The 14,735-nt window shown below is 38.1% G+C and overlaps 1 protein-coding gene across 1 annotated transcript in view; it reads left to right on the top strand.

Annotated features, from left to right (window-relative positions):
- LOC124802835 (1-phosphatidylinositol 4,5-bisphosphate phosphodiesterase classes I and II) overlaps positions 1-14,735 on the top strand; it is a 390,603-nt gene that overhangs the window by 264,538 nt on the left and 111,330 nt on the right. The window contains exon 13 of the mRNA XM_047263846.1: positions 9,014-9,202. Coding sequence (XP_047119802.1) covers positions 9,014-9,202 — 189 coding nt within the window. The remainder of the gene's footprint in view (positions 1-9,013; positions 9,203-14,735) is intronic.

The following is a 14,735-nucleotide window of genomic DNA, read 5'->3' as shown; positions in this document are numbered from 1 at the left end:
CAACTCCCTCCACTGCCAAAAATCGAATCACTCCTCGTTGTTTCTGCTTATTCGCCTGTATGTTTGGTAGTGAACAATAACTTGTGTGACTATCTTCTTTTCGGCGTGAAACCACACTGCCGCTATGCAACATCAAATGATGCGCATGAGCCAGTCCCTCCACCAATAGATGGCGCCACCATACCCACAGTTACATGGTTCCACCTTACATGTAAGGCAAAGATAGGCACACTGACCAGATTTCATTTGAATGAACCTCATAGAAGAATTTCACTATTCACAAAAGCCCTTGATAGATCACAAAATATCCCAATGGGTGATGTTCAGTTATTCAGAGAATTTACTATTTGATCAGTGAAAGCTTATATATACAGCATTTTCTGTTGAAAAGTCTTTCTGGACACCAAATTTACATTTTGTTAGTACTTCATTTTTACAAATATGTGAAGCTACTAATGAATACAGTACTTTTTCATGAATTTTGGATAAAGCTGATAGAAGTGAGATTGGATGGTAGTTGTTAGCATCAGACCTATCCCCTTTTTTATCCAGTGGTTTAACAATAGCATGTTTTAGTCTGTCTGGAAAAATGCGCTGTTTCAAAGAGCTGCTACATATGTGGCTGAGAATCCCATTTTTCTGTTGGGAATGAACTTTTAGTACTCTGGGAAATGCCATTAATTCCATGCAAGCTTTTACGTTTGAGTGAATTTATTATTTTCCTAATTTCAGTAGGGGAGATGGGTTGAATTTCAGTTTCATCAAATTGCTTAGGTGTTGCCTCTTCCATACACAGCCTTGCATTGTCTAATGAGTAGCTGGATCCTGTTTTCTCTACAACATTTAAAAATGATTATTAAAAATATCCCCCCCATGAACCATGGACCTTGCCGTTGGTGGGAAGGCTTGCGTGCCTCAGCGATACAGATAGCCGTACCGTAGATGCAACCACAATGGAGGGGTATCTGTTGAGAGGCCAGACAAACGTGTGGTTCCTGAAGAGGGGCAGCAGCCTTTTCAGTAGTTGCAAGGGCAACAGTCTGGATGATTGACTGATCTGGCCTTGTAACATTAACCAAAACGGCCGTGCTGTGCTGGTACTGCGAACGGCTGAAAGCAAGGGGAAACTATAGCCGTAATTTTTCCCGAGGGCATGCAGCTTTACTGTATGATTAAATGATGATGGCGTCCTCTTGGGTAAAATATTCCGGAGGTAAAATAGTCCCCCATTCGGATCTCCGGGCGGGGACTACTCAAGAGGATGTCGTTATCAGGAGAAAGAAAACTGGCGTTCTGCGGATCGGAGCGTGGAATGTCAGATCCCTTAATCGGGCAGGTAGGTTAGAAAATTTAAAAAGGGAAATGGATAGGTTGAAGTTAGATATAGTGGGAATTAGTGAAGTTCGGTGGCAGGAGGAACAAGACTTCTGGTCAGGTGACTACAGGGTTATAAACACAAAATCAAATAGGGGTAATGCAGGAGTAGGTTTAATAATGAATAGGAAAATAGGAATGCGGGTAAGCTACTACAAACAGCATAGTGAACGCATTATTGTGGCCAAGATAGATACAAAGCCCACACCTGCTACAGTAGTACAAGTTTATATGCCAACTGGCTCTGCAGATGACGAAGAAATTGAAGAAATGTATGATGAAATAAAAGAAATTATTCAGATTGTGAAGGGAGACAAAAATTTATTAGTCATGGGTGACTGGAATGCGAGTGTAGGAAAAGGGAGAGAAGGAAACATAGTAGGTGAATATGGATTGGGGCTAAGAAATGAAAGAGGAAGCCGCCTGGTAGAATTTTGCACAGAGCACAACATAATCATAACTAACACTTGGTTTAAGAATCATGAAAGAAAGTTGTATACATGGAAGAACCCTGGAGATACTAGAAGGTATCAGATAGATTATATAATGGTAAGACAGAGATTTAGGAACCAGGTTTTAAATTGTAAGACATTTCCAGGGGCAGATGTGGACTCTGACCACAATCTATTGGTTATGACCTGTAGATTAAAACTGAAGAAACTGCAAAAATGGGGGAATTTAAGGAAATGGGACCTGGATAAACTGAAAGAACCAGAGGTTGTACAGAGTTTCATCGAGAGCATAAGGGAACAATTGACAGGAATGGGGGAAAGAAATACAGTAGAAGAAGAATGGGTAGCTTTGAGGGATGAAGTAGCGAAGGCAGCAGAGGATCAAGTAGGTAAAAAGATGAGGGCTAGTAGAAATCCTTGGGTAACAGAAGAAATATTGAATTTAATTGATACAAGGAGAAAATATAAAAATGCAGTAAATGAAGCAGGCAAAAAGGAATACAAACGTCTCAAAAATGAGATCGACAGGAAGTGCAAAATGGCTAAGCAGGGATGGCTAGAGGACAAATGTAAGGATGTAGAGGCCTATCTCACTAGGGGTAAGATAGATACTGCCTACAGGAAAATTAAAGAGACCTTTGGAGATAAGAGAACGACTTGTATGAATATCAAGAGCTCAGATGGAAACCCAGTTCTAAGCAAAGAAGAGAAAGCAGAAAGGTGGAAGGAGTATATAGAGGGTCTATACAAGGGCGATGTACTTGAGGACAATATTATGGAAATGGAAGAGGATGTAGATGAAGATGAAATGGGAGATATGATACTGTGTGAAGAGTTTGACAGAGCACTGAAAGACCTGAGTCGAAACAAGGCCCCCGGAGTAGACAACATTCCATTGGAACTACTGACGGCCTTGGGAGATCCAGTCCTGACAAAACTCTACCATTTGGTGAGCAAGATGTATGAAACAGGCGAAATACCCTCAGACTTCAAGAAGAATATAATAATTCCAATCCCAAAGAAAGCAGGTGTTGACAGATGTGAAAATTACCGAACTATCAGTTTAATAAGTCACAGCTGCAAAATACTAACACGAATTCTTTACAGACGAATGGAAAAACTAGTAGAAGCCAACCTCGGGGAAGATCAGTTTGGATTCCGTAGAAACACTGGAACACGTGAGGCAATACTGACCTTACGACTTATCTTAGAAGAAAGATTAAGGAAAGGCAAACCTATGTTTCTAGCATTTGTAGACTTAGAGAAAGCTTTTGACAATGTTGACTGGAATACTCTCTTTCAAATTCTAAAGGTGGCAGGGGTAAAATACAGGGAGCGAAAGGCTATTTACAATTTGTACAGAAACCAGATGGCAGTTATAAGAGTCGAGGGACATGAAAGGGAAGCAGTGGTTGGGAAGGGAATAAGACAGGGTTGTAGCCTCTCCCTGATGTTGTTCAATCTGTATATTGAGCAAGCAGTAAAGGAAACAAAAGAAAAATTCGGAGTAGGTATTAAAATTCATGGAGAAGAAATAAAAACTTTGAGGTTCGCCGATGACATTGTAATTCTGTCAGAGACAGCAAAGGACTTGGAAGAGCAGTTGAATGGAATGGACAGTGTCTTGAAAGGAGGATATAAGATGAACATCAACAAAAGCAAAACAAGGATAATGGAATGTAGTCTAATTAAGTTGGGTGATGCTGAGGGAATTAGATTAGGAAATGAGGCACTTAAAGTAGTAAAGGAGTTTTGCTATTTGGGGAGCAAAGTAACTGATGATGGTCGAAGTAGAGAGGATATAAAATGTAAACTGGCAATGGCAAGGAAAGCGTTACTGAAGAAGGGAAATTTGTTAACATCCAGTATTGATTTAAGTGTCAGGAAGTCATTTCTGAAAGTATTCGTATGGAGTGTAACCATGTATGGAAGTGAAACATGGACGATAAATAGTTTGGACAAGAAGAGAATAAAAGCTTTCGAAATGTGGTGCTACAGAAGAATGGTGAAGATTAGATGGGTAGATCACATAACTAATGAGGAAGTATTGAATAGGATTGGGGAGAAGAGAAGTTTGTGGCACAACTTGACCAGAAGAAGGGATCGGTTGGTAGGACATGTTCTGAGGCATCAAGGGGTCACCAATTTAGTATTGGAGGGCAGCGTGGAGGGTAAAAATCGTAGAGGGAGACCAAGAGATGAATACACTAAGCAGATTCAGAAGGATGTAGGTTGCAGTAGGTACTGGGAGATGAAAAAGCTTGCACAGGATAGAGTAGCATGGAGAGCTGCATCAAACCAGTCTCAGGACTGAAGACCACAACAACAACAACAACATTAAAAATATTTTCTACTTCTAATTTTTTGTTGACTAACTTTTCATTGGGTTTGATAGAAATACAGTCTTCCTGTTCTCTTGGTTCCACTGTTTTCCTTTTAACAATATTCTGAATTGTTTTAATTTTATTATCAGTGGTGCTAATCTCTGACATAATGCACATACTTCTGGACATTTTTATGACTATTCTTAATGCAATGCAGTATTTTTTATAATGATTGACTGTTTCTGGATCATGACTCCTTCTAGCTATAACTTATGTTTCCTTTTTCTGTTTACAAGATATTTTTATCCCTTAAGTAAGTCATGGCTTTTTAGATGGTTTCTTGCAATCATATTTCACTATTTTCTCAGGGAAACTGTTTTCAAATATAGTTACGAAAGTATCATGAAATAGGTTAAATTTTAAACTGGCATCAGGTTCCGTGTACACCTCATCCGAGTCTTAACTGTTGCAAGCTTTCCCTGAAATCGTTAATTGAATTAACTATTTTGGAGGGAGGAAAACCAGAAGATGTTCTTAAAGAAGGGGAGAGGTGGTGGAGAGACAGATGAAGATGGAAGTCCTTTATTAACGAGCCAACTCAAGAAGGTGGAAACAATTAGTGAATCAAAAAACTAGCTTTTTGAAAACATTTGGAAAACATTAAACATTCCAGAAGCATGGGAAATAGCATTAATCCACCCAGTACATGCAAAGGGAAACAAATAGAAAAGTCAACAATTACAGGTGACTTCTACCATTGGCATACAATATAGTATTAAATGTCAGGTGGTTTTTGAAATGGAAGATCCTGTGCAGAACTGGTTATTAACTTTGAGTCAGTAATTCACCTCAGGAACCAGAAAATTTATAATAGTATTGTTTAGTGATTACAATAAAATGTTTGATCCTGTAGACAGAGGAACAGTAGATAAAGTCATTAGAGAATTTGGTGTTAAAGGAAAATCACCAAACACAAGTCAAAGATTCTAACAAATATGATATCTAAATTTAAATTCATGGGAGAAATAGCTAAGCCATTTGAAATGTGTTAGACAAGAAGAAGGCTTATCACCTATACTTTTTAACTTGTTTTTTCAAACAATTATACAGCAGAATGGGCTAGAAAAATTTGTTGAGGTTGTAAGCATTAGATAATGAAGAGGGTCTATAGTTCAATTAAAATACCACCAACAAGAAATACGTCTTTAGAAATACAAATGGCATTCAAAAAGTTTTGCTCAGTCATCTCTAACTTTTTTATTTTTTGCAGGAGCAGAATGAAATTCTTTGTGAACATACCTGGAACATTGAACTTATTTAGTGTAGCCTCCATCAGCTGTGACACATCTGGCCCAATGTTCTTTCCATGATGTAAATGCACTTTGGTAAAATTCTGGGGATTGACTTTTACACCATCGCTTGACACAGGAAATAAGGTCTTTCTCCCTATCAAATGTTTTACCACCCAGGCGGGCCTTCAGACGACCAAAGCGGTAAAAATCAAATGGAGCCAAGTCCGGCCTGTAGGGATTTTCTCCTGCGTCATAAGGGCTGTATGGGGTTTGGCATTGTCATGGTGTACTCTGATGATCTGACCCTGAAGCTGTGGTCTGTGGGTCTTGATGGCACGTCACAGCTTGTCCAATGACAAACAGTAATGGTCAAGGTTAATTGGGGAGCCGGGCTCCAAAAGGTCACTGAAAATGACACCACACTGATCCCAAAAGGAGGAGGCCATCACCTTTCGGCCTGCTGTTTGTGAAAGTCATGGTTTCTTCTTCTGAGGGGAACCCGGATGACACCACTCCATGGATTGGGTTTTCCTCTCAGGTTCGGACCAAAACAACCATGTTTCATCCTGGGTAATGACGCTGTCAAAACACTGTTTCCACTCTTCTGTAAAGGTCTTCGTGAGACCCTCGCACACGTTCTTCCTCATCATTTTCATTTCTCTTGTCAATAATCTAGGCACCCAATGTGCACAGATTTTTCTGTACCCTAGTGACTGTACCACTGATACCACACTACCCAATGTCAAACGAGTCATTTCAGCAAGCTGTCGTGTCATCACACATCTGTCATTTTGGATGCTTTGATCAGTGGTCTCGTTATTCACATCACTCACTGCTGTCAATGGTCTACCACATTTTGGATTGTCCAGTAGAGAGAAATCACCTTCTTTAAACTTCTGCAACCATTGCTGGATACTGCTCCGATCCACTGTGTCCTCCTCATAAACAGGGAGAAACTTCCTGTGAATCGATGTGGCAGAGTCATCGCCGGTCTTGAAGAGGAACTCCATCACCGACCGTTATCGCAACCAGACAGCTACTTCACGCTCCATTATGGCTCACATACTTTTATATACCAACTTATAGCTAAATGTTCCACGTATGATCACAAAAAATTTCATTCTCCTCCTGCAAAAAAATAAAAAAAATTAGAGACGACTGTGCAAAACTTTTTGAACACACTTTGTACAAAACTTATCACCATACCAGAATAGTAAGATGCTTATATGCATTTCAATGCTTAATGATGGAGTAGAAGATGGATGGAATAAATATATAGGACTTGCAGGACAGATTTTTAGAAAAATATGGGTGCAGTATAAACAATAGATTGTTGGAGAATGAGAAGAAATGAGGAGGTGTACCAAAATATACAGAAAGTATCATAAGTCATGCCAAAATGATGGTTAACATTTTTTGGTCACATCTACTAAATGAATGAGAACATACTGTCAAAACAAATATTCCTTTATTTCTGGAATAGGAAGTCAACAGTAGTGTGAATTACAGTAAAAAGAAAAGAACTGAAAAGAAATGACACCAAAGAATAAGAAATAACTGAAAGAAACTTTTTTTAAGAAAAGAATACTAAATTTAGAAGATTCTTAAGGCATAATAAATAAGAAAATGGGAAATTCATGGACAGAAGAAGGGAGAAGACAGCATGATGAGGGGATGTAGTAGTGCTATAAAGATAGAAACAACAAAGAAAGAAGATGAGCTGAAAATTGATGTGTGTCTTGGTTGACCAGTGTAATGATTTTTTAAATTTTATTTTTTAAACACCAATCCAAATGAAACTGAACCCCCTAAAAACAGCTGTGGTGGAAATGGTGATTACACATTCAAATCATTGGCCACCATCAAAAGCACTGAGTACTTCTTCATTGTGGTAGCAAGTGTTGCATTCACTAAAAATACACAGCCAAATAGTGATGCTGTAGATTACTTGTACAGACACTACATGCACTGCCAATAGACTTTTCATACAAATATATTACACAGGCTCTCATTTGGCAACATACAGCATGAAATTGGAAATCCCAATCAATTAGAAAGAAAATTAGAAATGTACTTAATTAGCCATTCGTCCTACAAATTGCTGAATAGCTAGGTTCAAGTATTGTAAACCTCTGTTAGCTACACTGCAAGTAGTGGTGATCATTGCAAATAGTAATATATTGTAAACAGGACTTTGTATTTACTCGTATGAGTAGCTATTTTCTTTGAAAAACACTGCTGCAATCTTGTAAATCTTAAGCTGTCAAGAGGAGATAAACTGTAGCTGTTTAATGTAACTTAGACGGCACCAGCTTTTTCACAGTAGTAGCTTTCTGTCTGATTTAATTGGTTAAATTTAGCTGCCATAAGCACAAACAGCGTTAAGCAACATAGTGATGCTTTACAACTAGTACAGTGTGCAGGTTAAGTTTCGATTACTTGACTCTTTTTTGTTAATGTATACTTTGATGCATTCCACATATTGGAATGTGCTCTCTTTCTTATTGGGATCTACAGAAGCCAGTAGTCATAATATTTGTTTAGTTCATAGAAGTAGGTTACAGAGGCAGCTTCTGCGTGCTAATGAACAACTTGTCTTGTTCCTGATTCCTGAAGACTTTCCATTATGATAGGATCTACCCATGTGGCATGTGAATGAATAGGAGAGAAACTAGGTTGTGAATATGACCCTTTTGATGTCATATGAAATCAATATTGATTTTTGTGAGTAATGGAAAATCTCATACAAAGATGTGAAACAAATACTAACAAAGAGATAGAGGGGCTGGCCAGTACTTACCTCAGCTCAGTACAGCCGATAGATACACAAAACAGAGCAGAAAATTTACGTTCCTAGCTTTCGGAACTTTGTTCCTTGATCAGGGAGGAGAGAGGGGAAACAAAGAGAAGAAGGGAAAGTGGATTCAGTTACTCACAACCCAGGTTATGAAGCAACAGGGAAAGGAAAACAGGGAGGGTAGCAAGGATGGAGGCATGGTTGTCAGAGGGAAGCCAAAGATATTCTACTGTAAGTACTGTGCCAGCTTCAAACCAAAGAGGATGCATACAGAAGTAAAGAGGTATATAGTATAAAGATAAACACAACTATGTAGGATGAAAAGATGCGTGAATGGCTAAAGAGGAAAGGGAAAGAGGAGAAGACTGAAGAGTAAATGGGAGTGAGGTTGTTTTAACGTAGGTTCAGTCCAAGGGGGGTGGCAGGATGAAAGGATGTGTTGGAGTGCAAGTTCCCATCCCCGCAGTTCCGAGGGACTGGTGTTGGGTGGGAGAAGCCAAATGGCACTTGGCCGAAAGCTAGGAACGTAAATTTTCTGTTCTGTTTTGTGTATCTATCGGCTGTACTGAGCTGAGGTAAGTACTGGCCAGCCCCTCTATCTCTTTGTTAGTATTTGTTTCACAATATTGATTTTTAAAACTTCATGATTTGAATTTAACTACAATGCAAGGAACTTACTGCAGCTTGTTTTATTTATATGATTTTTTTCCTTGTGCCTGGTGTTTTCTCAACTTAGTGTGCTGAGAATGATTTAAACCTTTAATAATATTTCAGACGACGACGATGATGAGAGCAGCAGTGCTGATGAAATAGAAGATGATGTTGCAGAAGAAACAAAGGGTTTACATGATAAGATTCCTGCTGAGAAAGCAGCTGCTCAAGAGACTGAGGCTGGTGCTGAAATATCAGCATTGGTCAATTACGTTCAACCAGTACACTTCTCGTCCTTTGAAAATTCTGAAAGTAAGCATCTTTTTAATATCTATGTATATTTGACCAAATATGAAAACTTTTATTGCTGTTTATAATACAATGGTAGTTTTCTTAGTGCAGAGCTAAAAATATTGAAACGTTACAGAATAATTTAGCAGATATTACAAATACCCTTTTAAAAATTTATTCTAGCTCTTCCAGATCCTAAATGCATAAAATACAGCCAGCTTGTTTCTGAACCATCAAAAAAGAGAAAAGGGAGAGTAAATATCAATCTCAGCCCAGGAATTAGCATACTCAGTTCATAAGCAATAGCCTCAAAGTTCTGTTTGAAGACAAACCTTCACAAAACATAGAAATAGGCTGAGAAGTTCCTTAAATTTTCAGATTAACCAGGTCTGCTCTTGAATAGTGACCTAAGTACATTTTTCCAGAACTGGTGAGTGATGCATCAGTGACATGAAGTGGTGTTGAATCATGGAAAGAAGAATAGAAAAGAAGAAAATTCCAGCAATTACACAGCCAAGATTCAATAGGAGAGAAACACAATTGGATATAAAAGTAATAACAGGAAAAGAATAAAAGCAGTAGAATGACTGTTATAGTGATTGGAAGATGTGTACAGTAGGAAGAAAAAGTCAACATGTAAGATAATGCTGTCATGTTGAATGGCCAGTGAAATGAAAGAAATAGAGTAATTTGGATGGGGTAGCAAAATAAATAGAAGAGGAATGAGAACTGTGAATGATTTGGGGTGCAACAAATGTAAAACCAATCAAAAACATGTTAAATAGTGTAATCCTATATTTTAAGACAAATCAAATGAAAAAAAAAGTATTCCAAAAGCAACTATGGCATGTTGCAAAGAAATGCATATTGCACATTCTGAAATATACTGTATCTCATTGTGGATGCATGTAAAGGGTAGAAAGCTTTGAAATGATATTTATAAAACCCAAGTCAGAAAATGACTAGTTGTTGGGAGAATGACCCGATCATCTACTGAACATATGATCAACTACTCTTTGGAAGATAAAGCTCTGTGGAACAACTTTTGCTTGAAAGAAGGAATCAAAGTGAGTTACTAGTCAGAGACCACTATCTTGTAGCTGAAAATAGGAAATCAGACTGAAGAAATGAAGCTGGAATGAACACGTAGTAAAAGATTAGATCATATAAACTGAAATAGTTGTTGTAAAACATTGATAACGTATGGATGTAAAAAATACCCTAGAAGTATGAGTGTAATTCAGGACAAAAAGAGATGGATGTAAGTAATGCCTTTCCATTCTTGTAAGATCAAAAATAATACTGACTCTTTTTTTATAACAATCATATATTCAACATAAGTCAACATTTATTAAATTCCATAGGAAGTGTTATACGGATATTTCAAATAATCCTTCCTTCTCATTTTCATTTTGTTAGATGAATGTACATCACTGCTAATAGTCTATAACTAGCTGGTGCTGATTTTGCTTCTTTTTGTTGTGACAGCTGTGATGGCCAAAGGCAAAGAGATGTACCATCAAGTTACAAAATATTCAGTATTGGGACTTGATTGACAGCTGAACAATGTGTAAATAAAATCAAGAGCATTTTAATTGATACTCAGGTGATGGTTGGAAAGATGAAAGTCTCAGGAAATTTGAAAGATGTGTACCATATTTAGTTGTACATATCGATATAAACAAAACAAAACAGAAGTTATCTGGAACTTGATGAAGTTGCTCACCATGATAAAGAATGTGTCGCACCAATCCATCAACATTGTACCATAAAAGCTAATCCAGTAGTATGTTTTAAGGACACTTTGGATACATATGGTTCAATGAAGATCATTAATTACATATTAATGGGTAATATTGTGATGGAAAAAAAAGAATTGAATATAAAGATCTGTATGAGTTAGATTATGCTCCGGCAATTATCCAAAATTTCAGCTAGTAATTGTCCTTTTTCTTTTACTTATCTGCTTCTCAGGGCCTAAGTAGCCAGTAAATTATTCCCATGTGAATAGTTCACCAGGTTTTAATGGAAATAGATCAACCAAAGGTATGGTAATGATCAAGTGAATGTAAGGGTGTGGAGAATGTGCAAAGATGCTCAATTTCTATGCAGTGAACAACTTAACAGTGTTGGCACAGCCTTAGTCCTCCCAAAAAAACTACCATATGTACACACCTACATTCACAGCATTAGTATACTCTTTCCTAAGTTTTTGACTGTGAATGGTTGTAATGACAATGATAGAACAAAGATAACAATTATATTTTTATGGGAGGACTTAAATAAAAATTTTGAGGAGCTTCACTCATAAAGATATTTTTTCTCAAAAAGATAGTAATTTCTCATTCTTGAAAGAATGTATTATAATAATGGAAAATCAAGACTAGCCTCCACATATACTATAAAGTGCAGTCCAATATTTAGGGAGACAGGGGGTTGGAGCAGACCAGAACTGAATCTGTACACTGAGGTAACGTCCATTGGCTGCTACACAGGCCAGCCTCAATGTTGTTTCCCACACTTGTTTAGACAAATGCTGGGCTGGTGCCCAACTTCTGCATCAGAGAATCTGATAAGCAAACAGTTTAAATATGATAACATACACTACAAAGTTTACGTGATTCACGGACAGATGACACACCCTTTCCACACTTATGTTACTTTGACATCTGTGGCATCATGAAGAACATCCACTCTCAAAGTTAAATAACAATATAAAATTTGCCAAGTCCTGGGAATGGGGACCCCATACTAGATATGATAAATGCTAGGGAAAAAAAAGAATAAGAATGGAAAAATCCTGAGTACAAATAGCGATAGCAGAAAAGGCATCCAGTCAGCATACAGAGAAAATACTGAGAAGCGGATGGGCTTATAAATGAGGTGCTAGTCATTGAAGTCCAGCTTTTGAACTCGAATTGATCAAAGGACACACACACACACACACACACACACACACACAAATTGCTGCAATCTAACTGGAATGAGTAGTTGTATTTGGGAGAGTGGCTTAAGTGCAAATGAGGTCGGAGAGAAATAGGTACAGGGATGAATAGTCGAGAGCAGGATAAGAATATGGGTTTCAAGAGCTCTTGTAGTTGCAAGTAAGGATGCTGACATGTATATAGGAAGGTTTTAGTGGCTGTACATAGAGGACACAAGTGTGAGAAAGGATCTAAGGAGTAAAACTCTGAATGCAAAAAGACTGTTACTGTAATATTTAAATTCTTTTATTCCTTTTTGCCATTTTGTTGAAAACAGTGCATGCTTGTTGCTTTCTTCTTTCCAAAAATCAAACTTGTATTTTTCCATTTTATTTATGGTGGTTAATGACCTTAGTCTTACTCAAGTTATTGTTAGTTGTATTTTCTAGGAGATATATCTAGGTGCATGCTTCTTCATAATCTTTTGTGGAGTACTACAATACCATGTGTAGTAAGTCGGCAGCATAATTTTATTCCATTTGACTTTTCTGTAGAAGTTTTTCACTTAATTTTGTGGTTTTTCAGTTTTGTCTTGTAGAATGTTCCTGTTCGTGTAGGATACTGTTCTTTCAGTTGTAGCCAAATCAAGCTCGAATACTGAATAAAAATCTACACATGGTAGCATGTAAAACATGGCAAAGAGAAAACAGACAACTCTAAATGAACAGGTAAAGCTTAAAATTCTAGATGAAGTGGACAATATTACAAATTATAGATGAAGTGGACAATATTACAAAGAAAACACCCATTTTAGAGCTGTTTGGAATTCCCAAATCTACTTTATCCATGATAATTAAGAATCAAGAAAAAATCATGAATGGTGCTGCATCAGGTTCCAGGAAAAAATCCAAATGATTTTGTAGTGCAAAGTATGAAAACATCAAGATGTTACCGCTAGAATGGTTCAATCACATTTGTGCATCTAACATACGTTTAAGTGGTCCTATGATTCAATCAAAAGCAAATGCAATTGCCAAAAATATATGCGTCAATGAGTTTAGTTGTTCTGCTGGTTGGCTGTGTCAGTTTCAGAAGAGACATTCAGTATCATCTGTGTATCATTTGTGTTGAAGCAAATAAAGTTGATGAAGAAAGTGTGAACAGCTGGTTGCATGATTTCGATGGAGTGAGGGAAAAGTATGCCTCGTGTGATGTGTTCAATATGAACAAAGCTGGACTTCTGTACAAATTTTTCCAAATTACTCCTGAAATGTAAAAGACGAAAGTATCACAATGGAGGTAGTAGCAAACGACGTATAATTGTTGACGTTGTATGTAATGTGGATGGCAGTGAGAAATTTTGTTCCTGGGTTATCAGTAAGTCCGAGAAGCTGTGTTGTTTTAAAAACGTTTGTTTCTTAACCACATCTGGACATGGTCTTTGTGCTGTACCTATCATGCCTTGATTTGCAATTTTGTATTTGATTTGGTGGGGTGGGTGGGGAACAATTCTTCGCATGTCTGTTGTTACCGGTTCGGCTAGTCGTCCTGTGGGACGGCCTCACAGCCCAGATGGCGGGCATAGTTTGTGATGAAATGAACTGTGGTTTGCACCCTGTTCTGATCACCACAAGTCATGAAGTGGCACAGCATGCAGTGTTGCTGCTGAGCGGTGTGGGCGGGGGTAGGGGGGGCGGCAGTGTGCATCTGTGCTTCATGCTATTGTGGTGGCTGTGCTTTGCACAATGTGTACATTGTGCTGCAAATTTGATAATTTTCATGACAGGGTGAGAGTGGCCTACGCTCTTCCTCAGGGGTTGGGTTGTCTCCATACCAAATTTCATCAACATCAGGTCGGCAATTTAGTCGTAGAATGTAATAGAGTTACTTTAAGTTTTAAATACATAAATATGGAGACTTTACCTGGCATCTACTCTCACCATAAGAAAGCTTGAGTCACTGGCTCATCATTTTGCATATGACTTCTTTGTCTCAGCAGTTGAATGGCTGTCCAAAACAGACATATTCTTCTTACATCAGACAGATGTGCTGCCCATAACATACAGGATCTGAACTTACCTAACATAAAGGTTCAGTTCTTTTCTACCAAATGCGACAAGCAATCTTCAGCCCGTGGACCAAGGAATAATTTCTCTCATGAAGCGAGCTTATTGCAAGCGACTTTTAAGAGCTGCAATTCGTGCTGCTGTAAACAATACTGTGACCCCAAATTGGAATCTGCTTGCCGCAGTAAAAGCCATCACAACAGCCTGGAACTCTGTGTTGCCACATCATGCACAGAACTGCTTTAACAGAGCCTGGAGACATAGTAACACTGGAGACGTCTGTGAGTTAGACAGTGCCAATCCACCTGATGAATGGAGAGTTCCTCAAGACATTGTGAATCCTTGGATTAGTTTCGAAAAATTCATTTGTGCAAGCAACAGTGTTGCTGTATGTGCCTCTGTGGAATCTGATGTGCCAAAAGCTGTGACTGAGGTGCAAGAAAGTGAGGAGGAGGAGAATACAGACACCATTCCACCTACCAATCAGGGGATGTTTAAAGCCTTGGACAATTTAGAATTATTTGCTTCTACATTCAACATCACTGTTGGGTTTATGGATGCTAC

The sequence above is a fragment of the Schistocerca piceifrons genome, chromosome 6 (assembly GCF_021461385.2).
Source record: "Schistocerca piceifrons isolate TAMUIC-IGC-003096 chromosome 6, iqSchPice1.1, whole genome shotgun sequence".
NCBI classification, from domain to species: Eukaryota; Metazoa; Arthropoda; class Insecta; order Orthoptera; family Acrididae; genus Schistocerca; species Schistocerca piceifrons.
The sequence above is the reverse complement of the archived record's forward strand: the minus strand, read 5'-3'. Positions and strand labels throughout refer to the sequence as shown.